This window comes from Entelurus aequoreus, linkage group LG08, assembly GCF_033978785.1.
Source record: "Entelurus aequoreus isolate RoL-2023_Sb linkage group LG08, RoL_Eaeq_v1.1, whole genome shotgun sequence".
NCBI lineage: Eukaryota > Metazoa > Chordata > Actinopteri > Syngnathiformes > Syngnathidae > Entelurus > Entelurus aequoreus.
In genome coordinates, this window is record NC_084738.1 from 22804919 (window position 1) to 22819681 (window position 14763).

General features: G+C 38.4%; 1 protein-coding gene across 2 annotated transcripts in view; it reads left to right on the forward strand.

The window, feature by feature from the left end:
• Positions 1-14763, forward strand: part of raraa (retinoic acid receptor, alpha a) — a 400791-nt gene that overhangs the window by 365692 nt on the left and 20336 nt on the right. For both annotated transcript variants that reach the window (XM_062056004.1, XM_062056003.1), the window contains one exon: positions 7065-7206. In XM_062056004.1, coding sequence (XP_061911988.1) covers positions 7065-7206 — 142 coding nt within the window. The remainder of the gene's footprint in view (positions 1-7064; positions 7207-14763) is intronic.

Consider the following 14763-nt stretch of genomic DNA (forward strand, 5'->3'; position numbering starts at 1 on the left):
ATTGAGTCAAAAATATTAAAGTTTGATGATTTGGTAAAATTGCAAACAGCTAAAATGATGTGGAATTAAATGATGGAATGGATTAAGTAAAGAAGTTAAACATTGTACTGATATGATCCAGTTCAAGAGGTTGTTCAAATGAATAGTGCTTACAAAGTACAAAGAAGAAGAATTATGAGAAATACTTTCAACCTTATTGAAAATAATATTTTATTCATCTCAGTATATTAATAATGACTGAATTAATTAATTACATATTACAAAACTGTTGTATATACTAATTCACAGATATTTTATTATAAAAAGGTCAGTAAATGATGTATATATTTGTATGAAGTGGGAAAGGGGTAGGATTAAATAAGCTTTACTTCTTCCTACTCCTGTAAAGTGAAATGATATGAAACTGTGATGTATTATGATGTGGTCGGATCATATTGTGTTTAGTTATGTTCTGTTAGTTTTGGACTTCCTTAGTTGTTTTGTGCACTTCGGGGTTTGTTTTAGTCACCATGGTTATTTATGATTTTCACCTGCCTTGTACGCGCACCTGTTGCTCATCAGAGACTCTATTTAAGCCTGCCTTTTCCGGTCACTCGTCGTGGCTTCATTGTTTGCATTTGCAACAGTTACGTTGGCATTCTGGTTTTCGAGCTCATGATTACTGTGCTAAGTTACCTTAGCTTCTAGTATTCCTGTGCTAAGTAAGTTTTTGCTTTAGCTTCTCGTGCGAACGGCACGCTTTCCTTTTGTTTCGTTCTCCTACCTGCACGCTTTCGTCCGGAGCCGTCAGTTTTGCGTCCCGGGAACGTACCGCAGCACGCTGCACCCCACCGTGACAAATGACTGAGCTACGTGACGTCATTTCTTGTGATGTCACACGGGGCATTTCTTGTCGGGACGGGAGTCGTTCCAAGTGATTCGAATAAAGAACCAACTGTTTTTCTTTACTATAGTGGTCTCGATAACGGGTACCGGTTCTCAAAAAGGGATTCGAGTCCGAGGACTCGGTTCTTTTCTTATCGAACAACCGGGAAAACCGGTTTCGAGTATCATCCCTACTTACTACTATTTAGACATGTTGAACTTGTTACGCTTGGGCCGCATCTTTATGCGCTGGTCGTTTCCCCAAGATGCAGACGGAGCTCCGGAAACAGCATGCATGTAGGAAAATTATTTATTTTCCATAAATCAGTCAGGCAGGAATACAAAACAGAACAAGTGTGCCGATGGCGCGGGAAACTATGGTAAGCTAAAGAAAAAGCTTAGTATGGAACAAGGAATCAGTAAGCAAACAAAACAGCCAGACCGAGTGTGGCGAAAGGCAGGAATAAATAGCTCTCTCATTAGTGCCTGGGAGCAGGTGAGCGTCCCAAACACTAATCAGAGGCAGGTGAAAATAATCAGCACCCATGGCAACCAAGAAACACAAACCCAGGGGTGCTGAAACAGAACTCAGGGAGTCTTAAACTAAAACAAAACATGATCCGGGCAACGGATCATCACAGAACTTGTCAAAAATAACCAAGTGATGCTCTTTAATGTGACTTGTCAAGCATGCCTGAAACAAATAAACCCTACATAGTAAGTAAACAAATAAGTAAACTTTTAGCTTTTTATCTTCTGTGTCCATGAACATATTCCCTGAGTGTGCATGTGCACACAAATATTTGAGAAAATCAACTTAATCTCGTCGTGTTACCCTACGATTGATATTTGGAGTTGCAAAGCATGGTGACCAGAGGTAAGTTAGAAGTTAGGTGAGGATATAAACAGTGCAAACATGCGCACATGTTCAATCGGCCTCATGCTGTTGCTACTTTGCTGTGTGTGGGTGCGTGCACACTTTTATATTTCACTACAAACATTCTACTGGGATTCGAGAGATGGACGTCGTTTATAAGTAAATCACCAGTTTAGGACCAACGGCCATCTGTTAGCTAGCGATGCTAATCCTGCAGGATGATGTGTGGGGGCCCCACCCACTCGCTCTTTCACAAAATAACCAGTGTCCCACCGTGTCCGATCAATACCCACATTGACCTGTTTTGCATGTGTGCTTTACATCAGTACTGAGCGCTCACTCGATTGTGGCTGATCTGCATTAACCTGTTTTTTTTCTCTTTGTGCCAGCGCTATATTGCATCCACACAGGTGCAGATTGATTTTATTCGGGTGATGCATGGATTACAACGTTCTTTCGGGGATTTCTTTGGGTTAGAAAACAACAACATCTCGGCTGCCATCTTTTTTATTTGGAACAGGAGTGGATGATGTCATTGCAAAGTGTACTCAGCCTTCAAACGTATGGGCTAAATTGTTTCATGATTCTCTTGCACACAAATACAATGTTGACACACAGTTGCAGCTTTGGAATGATTTGGAATGACATTACTTCCAACAAAATCATTATATTAGCATGATAGTGTAGGTTCAATCAATCAATCAATCAATCAATGTTTATTTATATAGCCCTAAATCACAAGTGTCTCAAAGGGCTGCACAAGCCACAGCGACATCCTCGGTACAGAGCCCACATACGGGCAAGGAAAAACTCACCCCAGTGGGACGTCAATGTGAATGACTATGAGAAACCTTGGAGAGGACCGCATATGTGGGTAACCCCCCCCCTCTAGCATTCCTTTTGAAATGAATGTTTTAATAATAGGCTGGGCTTCTGTCACATCAACATTTAGAAACAGTCTAATTAAATCATATAGAAAAATAAAATGACATGTACAAATTTGGACACGCCTCTAGAATAACACGAGCAAGTGTCGCTAAACTTTTGACTGGAAATGCATTTTTGTTTTGATGTTGTAAAAAAAACATTTATAATTAAATACACATGTATTTTATTGTTAAGTTTTTGTGTGCAATTTTTCAAAATTTTTAAATAGTTTTTCAAGAGGTTCAGACTGGGTAATGTCACATACAATTTACTAATAATATAACATTAGAAAAAGAAAAGAACGACATATTAAAGGACACATATACTGCAGATATATACATTTTAGGTGGGTGTTACATCATATACAAATACATTTACAAAGAGCTGCAAGAATTAATTTGATTAGAAAAAAGTGTTGATTTATTTTCTGTTGCTTCAATTAATCGTTTAATGGGTGTACATTAGGAAGCGGATTAATATGGCCCCATTCGTTGCGGTTTAACTGACACGTGAAACGTGACAAATTGGGGAGGTGCATATCCACATTAGCCGCCAGACAGCAGTAGAGTGTTGAATATCTTAAAATTTGTTTTGTGGCAATTCCAACTTTGACCACATCATCAGTTGCTATGTCGAGTGGAGCTTTCCATGAATTTCAGTTGACCGCATTGCAAAATAATTAACCCCCTATCGTCCTCTCACACGAGATCCACCCAGGAATGGGGCCATATGAATCCTTTCCCTACTGCAGTGGTCACCAACACGGTGCCCGCGGGCACCAGGTAGCCCGTAAGGACCAGATGAGTCGCCCACTGGCCTGTTCTAAAAATAGCTCAAATAGCAGCACTTGCCAGTGAGCTGCCTCTATTTTTTAAATTTTATTTATTTACTAGCAAGCTGGTCTCGCTTTGCTCGACATTTTTAATTCTAAGAGAGACAAAACTCAAATAGAATTTGAAAATCCAAGAAAATATTTTAAAGACTTGGTCTTCACTTGTTTAAATAAATTCATTTATTTTTTTACTTTGCTTCTTATAACTTTCAGAAAGACAATTTTAGAGAAAAAATACAACCTTAAAAATTATTTTAGGATTTTTAAACACATATACCTTTTTACCTTTTAAATTCCTTCCTCTTCTTTCCTGACAATTTAAATCAATGTTCAAGTAAATTTATTTTTTTATTGTAATGAATAATAAATACATTTTAATTTAATTCTTCATTTTAGCTTCTGTTTTTTCGACGAAGAATATTTGTGAAATATTTCTTCAAATTTATTATGATTAAAATTCAAAAAAATGATTCTGGCAAATCTAGAAAATCTGTAGAATCTGGGGCTTTTGACAAAGTTGCAGAAAAGTACTCTAAGGTCATAAACAGAGTTGGGCAAGAGTTTGAGAACAGGTTTTGTGACCTGGATCAGCTTGAGCCGTGTGTGTCGTTCATTTCTAATCCTTTCATGAACGTGGACATATCATGCATTGCTGAGCAGTTAAGTGCAACATTCAGCCTGGATGCTGAACAGGTGGAGATTTAAATTATAACACTGCAAAATGACCTCCACCTCAAAGCCCACCAGGCTGCACCAAACTTTTGGTGCCTTGTTGACACAGAAAAGTACAGTGGCACCTATGAAGGTTGCAAGCCTGTTTGGTTCAACTTATCTTTGTGAATCAGCCTTTTCTGACATGAACTTCATCAAGAACAAACACAGAACACGCCTCACTGATGCACATCTGCAAGACTCACTCAGAGTTGCAGTGTCAAGTTACACACCAGAGTACAACACACTAGTTAACAGCATGCAATGCCAGGCTTCCCACTAACTGACAAAGAAACAGATAACAGATTTGGGGTCCAGTTCAAAGTGTGACATGATTTATTGAAAAATTTGAGAGTTGACTGTTGTATTTTACATGAGTTATTATTTGTACAAACATGGTGCAAAGTAAATCATGATTTGTTAAAAAATGTTAGTGGCTAGCTAGTTAAAATGGGATATTGTGATTTCACAAGACTGTCTTAGAAGTGATCATTTGAAAATGTTCAATTTGAAAAATGTGCACTTAAAGAACATTTAAAAAGAAAGTGTTGCATATTGATATTTATCTGTTTCTCTATATATTTATTGTGAGAAATCATTATGATGATCAGTGTTTCCACAAAGATAAATATCATTAATTATTAATAATAACATAGAGTTAAAGGTAAATTGAGCAAATTGGCTATTTCTGGCAATGTATTTAAGTGTGTATCAAACTGGTAGCCCTTCGCATTAATCAGTACCCAAGAAGTAGTTCTTGGTTTCAAAAAGGTTGGTGACCCCTGCCCTACTGTAACAAAAAAAAAGTGTTCAAGTGATCAAATCTGGAAGGAGGTGATACAATCTGGACCACATGGAGTACTAAATACGCACGGCCACGGTCAGAGTGCACAAAAATTAAGGTTATAGCAAGCAGAAAAAATTCAACTATTTTCCCTAAAATACACATTGAGGCTGTAACGTTTGTTTATCCGATTGATCAAACAAACCAATCAATAGTTTACTCGATTACTAAATTAATGGATGGATGCAGCTGTGTATATATATATATATATATATATATATATATATATATATATATATATATATATATATATATATATATACATATATATATATATATATGTATATATATATGTATATATATATATATACATACACGTATATAGTGTGTGTGTGTGTGTGTGTGTGTGTGTGTGTGTGTGTGTGTGTATATACATGTATGTGTGTATATATACAAACACACACATATATAAATGTGTGTGTTTGTATATATATATATATATATATATATATATGTGTGTGTGTGTATATATACACTACCGTTCAAAAGTTTGGGGTCACATTGAAATGTCCTTATTTTTGAAGGAAAAGCACTGTACTTTTCAATGAAGATAACTTAAAACTAGTCTTAACTTTAAAGAAATACACTCTATACATTGCTAATGTGGTAAATGACTATTCTAGCTGCAAATGTCTGATTTTTGGTGCAATATCTACATAGGTGTATAGAGGCCCATTTCCAGCAACTATCACTCCAGTGTTCTAATGGTACAATGTGTTTGCTCATTGGCTCAGAAGGCTAATTGATGATTAGAAAACCCTTGTGCAATCATGTTCACACATCGGAAAACAGTTTAGCTCGTTACAGAAGCTACAAAACTGACCTTCCTTTGAGCAGATTGAGTTTCTGGAGCATCACATTTGTGGGGTCAATTAAACGCTCAAAATGGCCAGAAAAAGAGAACTTTCATCTGAAACTCGACAGTCTATTCTTGTTCTTAGAAATTAAGGCTATTCCACAAAATTGTTTGGGTGACCCCAAACTTTTGAACGGTAGTATATATATATATATATATATATATATATATATATATATATATATATATATATATATATATATATATATATATATATATATATATATATATATATATATATACACACATATATATATATGGCAGCACAGTGGTACAGGGGTTAGTGCATGTGCCTCACAAAACGAAGGTCCTTTGACCTCCAAAGACATGCACCTGGGGATAGGTTGATTGGCAACACTAAATTGGCCCTAGTGTGTGAATGTGAGTGTGAATGTTGTCTGTCTATCTGTGTTGGCCCTGTGATGAGGTGGCGACTTGTCCAGGGTGTACCTCGCCTATTAACTATTTAGATTAACTGCGTTCCACCATAAATAAACAGCTGTGATTAATTCCTATATTACTTTAAAAAAAACTGTTTTTGTTTCATAAACTGCTACCCAACCATTTAATAAAGTCAAATACAAATAAGGCAACAAGAGAAGTATCCCACACTTCTCTTTTGTAAAATAAAAATGTACAGTAGATATGGGCATCTACATCAACAATATGATTTGGCTTAGTGGCTGTACAGGAAAGCTTAAAAAAATAATAATAGTAATTTTGAACGGATTAAGAATCTTTACGATTAGGAGTCGCGATTAATTTGAAAATCGATTATTTTTGACACCCCAAGTAATTAAAGGAGTAAGTTTAACTACTGTAGTTATTGTCTATAAAAGCATACCACTGTCAAATATGTTTGTGCCTACACAGGATCATGTTACGGTTGATCCACAATAAATCCTGGTTCTGGATGAAACTTTCAAGATTTAAGATTTTAGCAGCTCGTTGTCAACATCTCAACTTTTTGGAGGGGTGCATTTCATTTAGCACCTGCTGTGTGTGGAATATCAATTAAACCTTGCCAGGGACGTTTTATTGGGAGTTTGATGAGAACAGAAACAGGGAAACACTTTCAAGATAAGAGGGATCAGTAATCAAGCATCCTCCCCAGCAATGCCCCTAATCCTGTGTCCATCTTTCTTCCTCACAGGGCTTCTTCCGGAGAAGCATCCAAAAGAACATGGTGTACACTTGTCACCGTGAGAAGAACTGCATCATCAACAAAGTCACCCGCAATCGCTGCCAGTACTGTCGGCTTCAGAAGTGCCTGGAAGTCGGAATGTCCAAGGAGTGTGAGTATATCCACAATGCACGGCCGCCACATCTGGCATAGACCTAGCTCATCCCAGCTGTTTAAATCCTGCAGGGTTTTTTTCCTTAATAGACTAAGTCTTTTAAGATGTTGCTGCATTGCGCCACTGCTCGCCATTGACACTCGTCAGCCGAGCTTAATGATATAACGTTTGATATCCCATAATGCTACTGTTATATGTCCGGAGGAGCGTAGTCGGTGTCAACGTGATGCTGTCTGGCACTAACAGTCAGGGTGACGCCAAGCTTGGCAGGCTGTGATGAATATGTTCTCACCTGCCGAGGGTGAAAGAGCAGGCGTGTGCACCCCCTGGGGCTATGTGAAAACACACACACACACACACAGCTCGACTCGATCAAATAATTGGCAGAGGTGTTATCAGCAGAGAGCCTGATGGCATTTTACACATAACCTCAATGTGTGGATGTGACACATTAGTCCTGATAAACAAACTCCCGTTATTATCATCGGCTTGTTTGGACGGCGCTTCCTGTCTTTTATTTACCTTATTGAGGCCCCCACCCCCTCCCCACCCCCCCCAAAGTCGACGCAGGGGGTGCTCCCCAAGCCACAGCTCTGTGGCTTTACAGTAAAAGAAGTCATCCTCTGAGCTACTTACCTTTGAAGGGGGTCATTAATCATGGTTAGAGGGATCTCAGCAGCCAGCTACACGTTGCTGGGAGTGGAGTTGGAGGGCCATCTTGTGGTGGGAAAGTGTAATGGCACAAGTCAAAACTTCTAAATGGCTTGCGCATACTCACTTTAGTCATTTGTATTGTACTGGACCTGGGTCTGATTGCCTTTCTTTCTCCTTGCCCATCATTTCTATAATGAAATATGCCTTTTTGTGGATTATTTCAAGCCTTTATCAGCTGGTTCTGATTAAGTGTGTGCAAGGTGGCTGCTATCCTTCCCTTGTATTGATTAAGAGAAACGTCTTTGTTACGCGCGCAAATTTTGCAAACGAACCCTTTACCTTTGTTTGATTATTTAAAGACTTTTGTGGGGTTGTTTTATCAAAAAATGAGGAGGCTCGCAGTCATTCTGTGACCTGGCTGTGTTATGGTTATGGTTTTGTTTTATTTCAAACATGCATACAGTTAGGGCAGCGCGGTGGTACAGGGCTCACAATACGAAGGTCCTGGGTTTGATCCTGGGCTCGGGATCTTTCTGTGTGGAGTTTGCATGTTCTCCACGTGACTGAGTGGGTTCCCTCCGGGTACTCCGGCTTCCTCCCACCTCCAAAGACATTCACCTGGGGATAGGTTGATTGGCAACACTATATGGTCCCTAGTGTGTGAATGTTAAGTTAATGTTAAAGTACCCATGATTGTCACACACACACTAGGTGTGGCGAAATTGTTCTCTGCATTTGACCCATCACCCTTGATCACAGGGGAGCAATGAGCAGCAGCGGTGGCTGCGCCCTGGAATCATTTTTGGTGATTTAACCCCCAATTCCAACCCTTGATGCTTAGTGTCAAGCAGGGACGGAATGGGTCCCATTTTTAGATTCTTTGGTATGACTCGGCCGGGGATTGAACTCAGGACCTACCGATCTCAGGGCGGACACTCCAATGAGTGTGAATGTTGTCTGTCTATCTGTGTTGGCCCTGCGATGAGGTGGCGACTTGTCCAGGGTGTACCCCGCCTTCTGCCCGAAGCTGAGATAGGCTCCAGCACCCCCCGCGACCCCGAGCGGGACAAGCGGTAGAAAATGGATGGATGGATGCATACAGTTACACCATGGTTCGTTGCTTATTTCCGGTTTGTCCGAAAAGGAGTAGGAAGAAGCAGAGCCTATTTAATCCTACCTCTTTACCATCTCATAGGAAATTCTTACACATTTGTTTGTTCACTTTCTCTGCTCAATTATAACACTTAAACTGGGGGAAAAAGAAAGAAATAGTCAATGAATTGTTTATAACTTGAGATTCACATAAAGAAAATGATAGACCGTTTCGATAAAGTTCCAGATGTTTACACATTTGTTTATATATGTACTCTACATTTTGATTTAGGTCTTAAGTGTTGCACGTGCATACAAATGTTTGAAGTAAAATGTTTCCCTAAGGTTATGTTCCTCTGCTATTGTTGAGAAGAATTGTTGTACATTCTTGGGTAGCAGGTTATAGTTTGTGTTTGTGCATAATTGTATAGAAATGCACCAAATCATCAATATCAACATTTTTATCCAATACATAAAGGGTTTGAGTGTTGATGTGTTATCTCAACTGACCTTTTTTGTAACACGGTAAGTGAATCAAGCATATTTTTGTAAGTTTTGTTGCTTATGCATTTGCATGCCAAACATGTCGGACTTTAGGTGGGAAGTGGGCCCAAGCACAGAGCAGGGGTCCTCAATAGGTGTTCCCAAACAATAATGAAAGCATACTGTTGTACAGAAAACTCCTCATTAAAAGAGGACATACATCAGTAGTGGCTGTATAGCTCAAAGTCCCAGTCAGGGTGAATTTACCATTGTTAATATTATTTATTATAATTGTATTGATGTTATCTATTTATGAAAGCACTTGCACAAATGTTTGAGGCCTAGTTTGAGTCCGCCTTTAGACACACTTTTTGTGCTCCTTTAGTGCAGATCGTGCAGATTGCTGGTGCCCGTGTCCTCAGCGGTGACTTTGGCAAGCAAATCTGCGACGGTCAGGAAGAAGAGGCAGGCCATCTGGGCCCAGTGGGGAGTCTCTCTTTGTGCCCGTCACGCACACAGAGTACACGCAGTAACACACAAATAGAAGGTGACAAAGCCCAACTTTGCCATGAATAAAGAGATACCTTCAAACAGCTCGGCCTTAAAGTGGCCCCCCACACACACACACACCCGCACACACACGCACGCACACACACACACACCCACAGAAGGTGGACGTCTTTCTTTGAGCCAGGAGGGACGTCTGGGTGACCTTGTGTCCGCAGGCAGACAGCTCCAGACAGGCTAGCAGCCAGGTGGCCATGCCAAGCAGGACAAGGCCAGAATGGCTTATGGGGGATATGCATTTATTCTGATGTCACTTCTCCATCAGTGACAGATTTATGCTTCAAACTTCAACAAAACCCCTCAATCCTAATTTGCATCAGGCACCCTGATAGACGCCTACCTTTTGCATATGTCTGTTATCTTATAGTTTTATTACTGGAAAGTGAAATAAATTAACATAAGTGTTTTTCATACCTACTATTGTTTTCTGGGTAATTTCACTTGATGAAACCGTTTCTAACAATCCACACTACACAATAAGCCTGAGAGATATGGCTTAAAAATAAAATCTCAGATTTTTTCACAAAAAATTTGATTTACGATTTTTTTAACTACTTTTTAAAGAAACCAAATGAAATACCTCTGTCAAATGACAGAGGTATTTCAAAACAAGTTTTGCTTTTATATGATCAAAACTAGCAGTTAACACTGCATATTCTGTGTCTTGCTCTTGGCAAAATGCAAATGTGTATTATGTCATTTTTACACCAGATATAAATTTTACTTTTTATGCAATCATTTTCAAAGAACTAAATCAGGAGCTTCCTCTGGGAGGCAATCCTTCTGCTTAAATGAAATACTTCGTGGGGGTAAAGAGAACTTTTTTGCCTCTCAAAGTTCTTTAGTTTTTTTGCTTGTCATCACAAACATTCTGCAGTACAAAAAGTATAATAGGTGTAGTGAATACCATTAGGCTTTTTTTTTCATGTTAACATTTACTAAACACTTTCAAATGGTTAATTATTATTTGTATTCTTAAATGACTTGTGTACACCAGTGCATTGGCAAACGGGAATGGATGACCCAGATTGTGGAGTGTTTTTCAAAACCCAAAAATTAAATGAAAATACATTTAAGTGCAGTTTGAATTTGAGGTACTGTAAAATAATAATACGTGCACCACACGTAAAAAACAAGGTTTATGATTATTTCAGGAACAAAATGTATTTTATCCACAAAGAACACCAAGTGTCTGTCTGCCGAGTTTACTGATACTACTGTGCTTGTTACTCCAACAGCAGGGACACGTTTTTAGAGTATGTTATATCAGAGTTCTTTGCAGACACATAAACAAAAAGTCTGATTACAAATATTTAGATACACTATCCAAGATGAGATATGGAAACAAGCTTTAAATGACATTCACCGTTGCTCAGTCAATGCTAGGTTACAATTGATTCAATTCAAAGCTATACACAGGTTACATTATTCGAAGATTAAGTTGCATAAAATCTTTCCCCAAACTTCTTCCCCCTTGTGTGAAAGGTGCAAGAGATCAGATGGCACACCTGCACACCAATTTTGGCTATACCCTGAGATTCAAGATTTCTGGAGTTTGATTTTCAGATGGTATTCTCAAGTACTTAAAGTAAATCTGGATCTTGACCCTGAAACTGCTTTGCTTGGCATGTCTAACACTTTAGACAGGATGGGTGGGAATGTTAGCACAGTGGTGGCCTATGGTATAGTCATAGCAAAAAGATGCACTTTGAGAGTGTGGAAATCTGACTCACCACCTAAGTTTGAAGCCTGGTTGGGAGAGCTAGTGGAAATCCTCCAAATTGAAAAACTGAGATATGAGCTATCTGGTAACCTACAGAAATTTTGTGATGTGTGAAGACCTATCTTGTAATACCTGAAACTGTAGTCAATCCCACTAAGAAGTATCTGTCTTGGCATAATTGATGTGATTGATGAAAGTGGACATTCAAATGATGATATGTTAAGCCTCTTTGTGTGTATTTAGTTTTTACACTTTATAATCTGTGTAAAAACTTTCGTTATTCATTATTTGTATTTTCATATTTTATTTATTTATTCATTGATTTTATTATTATATGTGTACGGTACATGTTTGTCTGTGGTTTCAACTATTAAGAAAACGGACAATAAAAATACTTAAGAAAAAAACAAACATATTTAGATATAAAAATGACGTTTCTGATTAAATTGAGTGGGTGTGTTGATTCTCCCAGTCGGGATTCGGGACCAAAACAGTCACATAGACGTTCTCTGATTGTCTGCAAGTCGACATTTGTAGCAGGATTATTGGTGCCTTGCAGCAGATAGTGAAACTAAAGTGTCTGCTCCTTTTTAAATATTGTTTCAACTTCTATGCTAGTGTTAGTCATATTTATTTATTTTGTTCTTCTGGGCTGCACTGTGTAAGGGGACGAGGCACAATGCGATTGAACATCAATTACGTCGTGAGGAGACTGACTTTCGCGACGGTGGAACGAGATGGTCGAGCACACGGACACACTTTTGCGCAAACGCACGCAAACACCCACACATTCACAGACACACACAGGATCATGGTCAGTAAAGGTGGACCGTTCCGTGCAGGATTATGCCAAGCATCGTTGCGTACCTACTGTTTACTGCTGCGGTAACTTCTAACAGACTCTTTTGCAATTTTGATCGAGGAAATAATGCTAACAGCTGATCACCGCGATCGAACTCAAATTAATCGCGATCAATGATCACGATCATGTAATCGCCCAGCACAAACACAGACTATATCATCCCTGGGGCGATCGACATTTAAGCACTTTTTCCTCAATCAAGTAGCTGCAATGCTTTTTTAAATTCTTGATTGGTTACTTTCTGTAACACGTCTGTGTTGTCCTGAAGTCAATTGTTCAATCAATCAATCAATCAAATTTTATTTATATAGCCCTAAATCACGAGTGTCTCAAAGGGCTGCACAAGCCACAACGACATCCTCGGCTCAGAACCCACATTGTTAATATTCTTTACATAATTACTTAATAATACTTTTGTATTGTTTATACACTGTGTAAATACATATATAGTGACTGCAATGCTTTAATTTGGAGCTAAAGTTGTTTTTATTTCTTGTATGCCTTAATGGGTAAACAGCAGTTGGGTGATGTCACTTCCGCTAAATTACTTCCTGTTGGTTGATTTCCGGTATACGTCTGAAAGCAAGTCGTACATGTTGGTGTCTTCTGTAATCATCTCTGTTGCCATCCTACACAAAGCAGCGTAGAAGCAATGCCGTAAATTGTCTCTTACAAGTTAAGAACATGTCAGATATGTTAAAAAAGTGTAATAGTGCCGATATGTTGAATTGAATTGTCGAATTAGTTAGTGTTGAAGTCATTAAGGCAGTCTCCCTCTGCTGTACATTTTGGGACATTACCGTTACATTTTGTATGTCAGGGTTTCCCACACATTCATTTATTTGTGGCGGCCCGCCACGAAAGAATTACGTCCGCCACAAATAAATAAATAAAAATGAAAAATGTTTTTTTTTTTTTTTTTGGTCCTCTCCAGCTTCTCAGGCAAATCATATAGTTTATGTAGATGCCCATATCGGCTGTTCAGATTTACTTTACAAAAGAGAAGTGTAGGATACTTCTCTTGTTGCCTTATTTGTATTTGACTTTATTAAATGTATTTATATTAGAAACACAACATGTGTGTATAACAAAGGGTGCAAAGTCTGCAAGCAGTAGGAAACACATGGTTAAGTGTAGGGAGTAAAACTGATGGCAGTCTAAAGTTCAAGATTTTTGGAGCTCTTTGTTCAGTGGATCAGATGTTTGATGAAGCTCTGTGTCTATCTACCACCACTACTGTTTTCTGTTTATTTGTTACTGACTGTGGCAGGACACCAATATGGTTGTAGTAGTAGGCTAAAGTTAAATTATTTAATATGCACTAATTAAAGGGGCAGAGCTTTGAGACATTTTAGCTTTTATATTTTATAAGATATATTTTTTGTAACAACCACAATTAATAAGTATATTTCAGTGAATAACTTATTGTTCAAATCTGTATATAAATATGTACATAAAGTGTTGTAATTATATTGTAAAATGGATGGATGGATGGATGGACGTTTAAAACAAAACTGTTATTATTAATTAGTAAGTATACATTTTTTGAGCCTTTTTAGAGAAAATCAAATCATTGTAGTAAATTATGCAAATTACTCGATGATGTCATGGTGACCACGCCCGTAGCCACGCCCGTAGCCATGCCCCCACCGCCACAGGTATCTTGGCAGTTTATGGGAAACACTGTATGTCATAGTAGACCAGTGTTTTTCAGCCACTGTGCCGCGGCACACTAGTGTGTCGTGATATACAGTACAGTCTGGTGTGCCGTGGGAGATTATCTAATCTCAAAATATTTTTTGCAAACCAATAATTATAGTCTGTAAATTATGTGTTGTTATTGAGTGTCGGTGCTGTCTGAAGCTCGGCAGAGTAACCGTGTAATACTCTTCCATATCAGTAGGTGGCAGCCGGGAGCTTATTGCTTTGTAGATGTCGGAAACAGCGAGAGGCTACAAAGTAAACAAAAACAGAATGCTGGACGACAGCAAATACTTACTGTGGAGCACAGACGGCGTCCACAATGTACATCTGAACATAACATGACAATCAACAATGTCCCCACAAAGAAGGATAAAAACAACTAAATTATTCTTGAGTGCTAAAACAAAGTAGATGCGGGATATATCGCTCAAATGAAGACATGAAACTGCTACAGGAAAATACCGAAAAA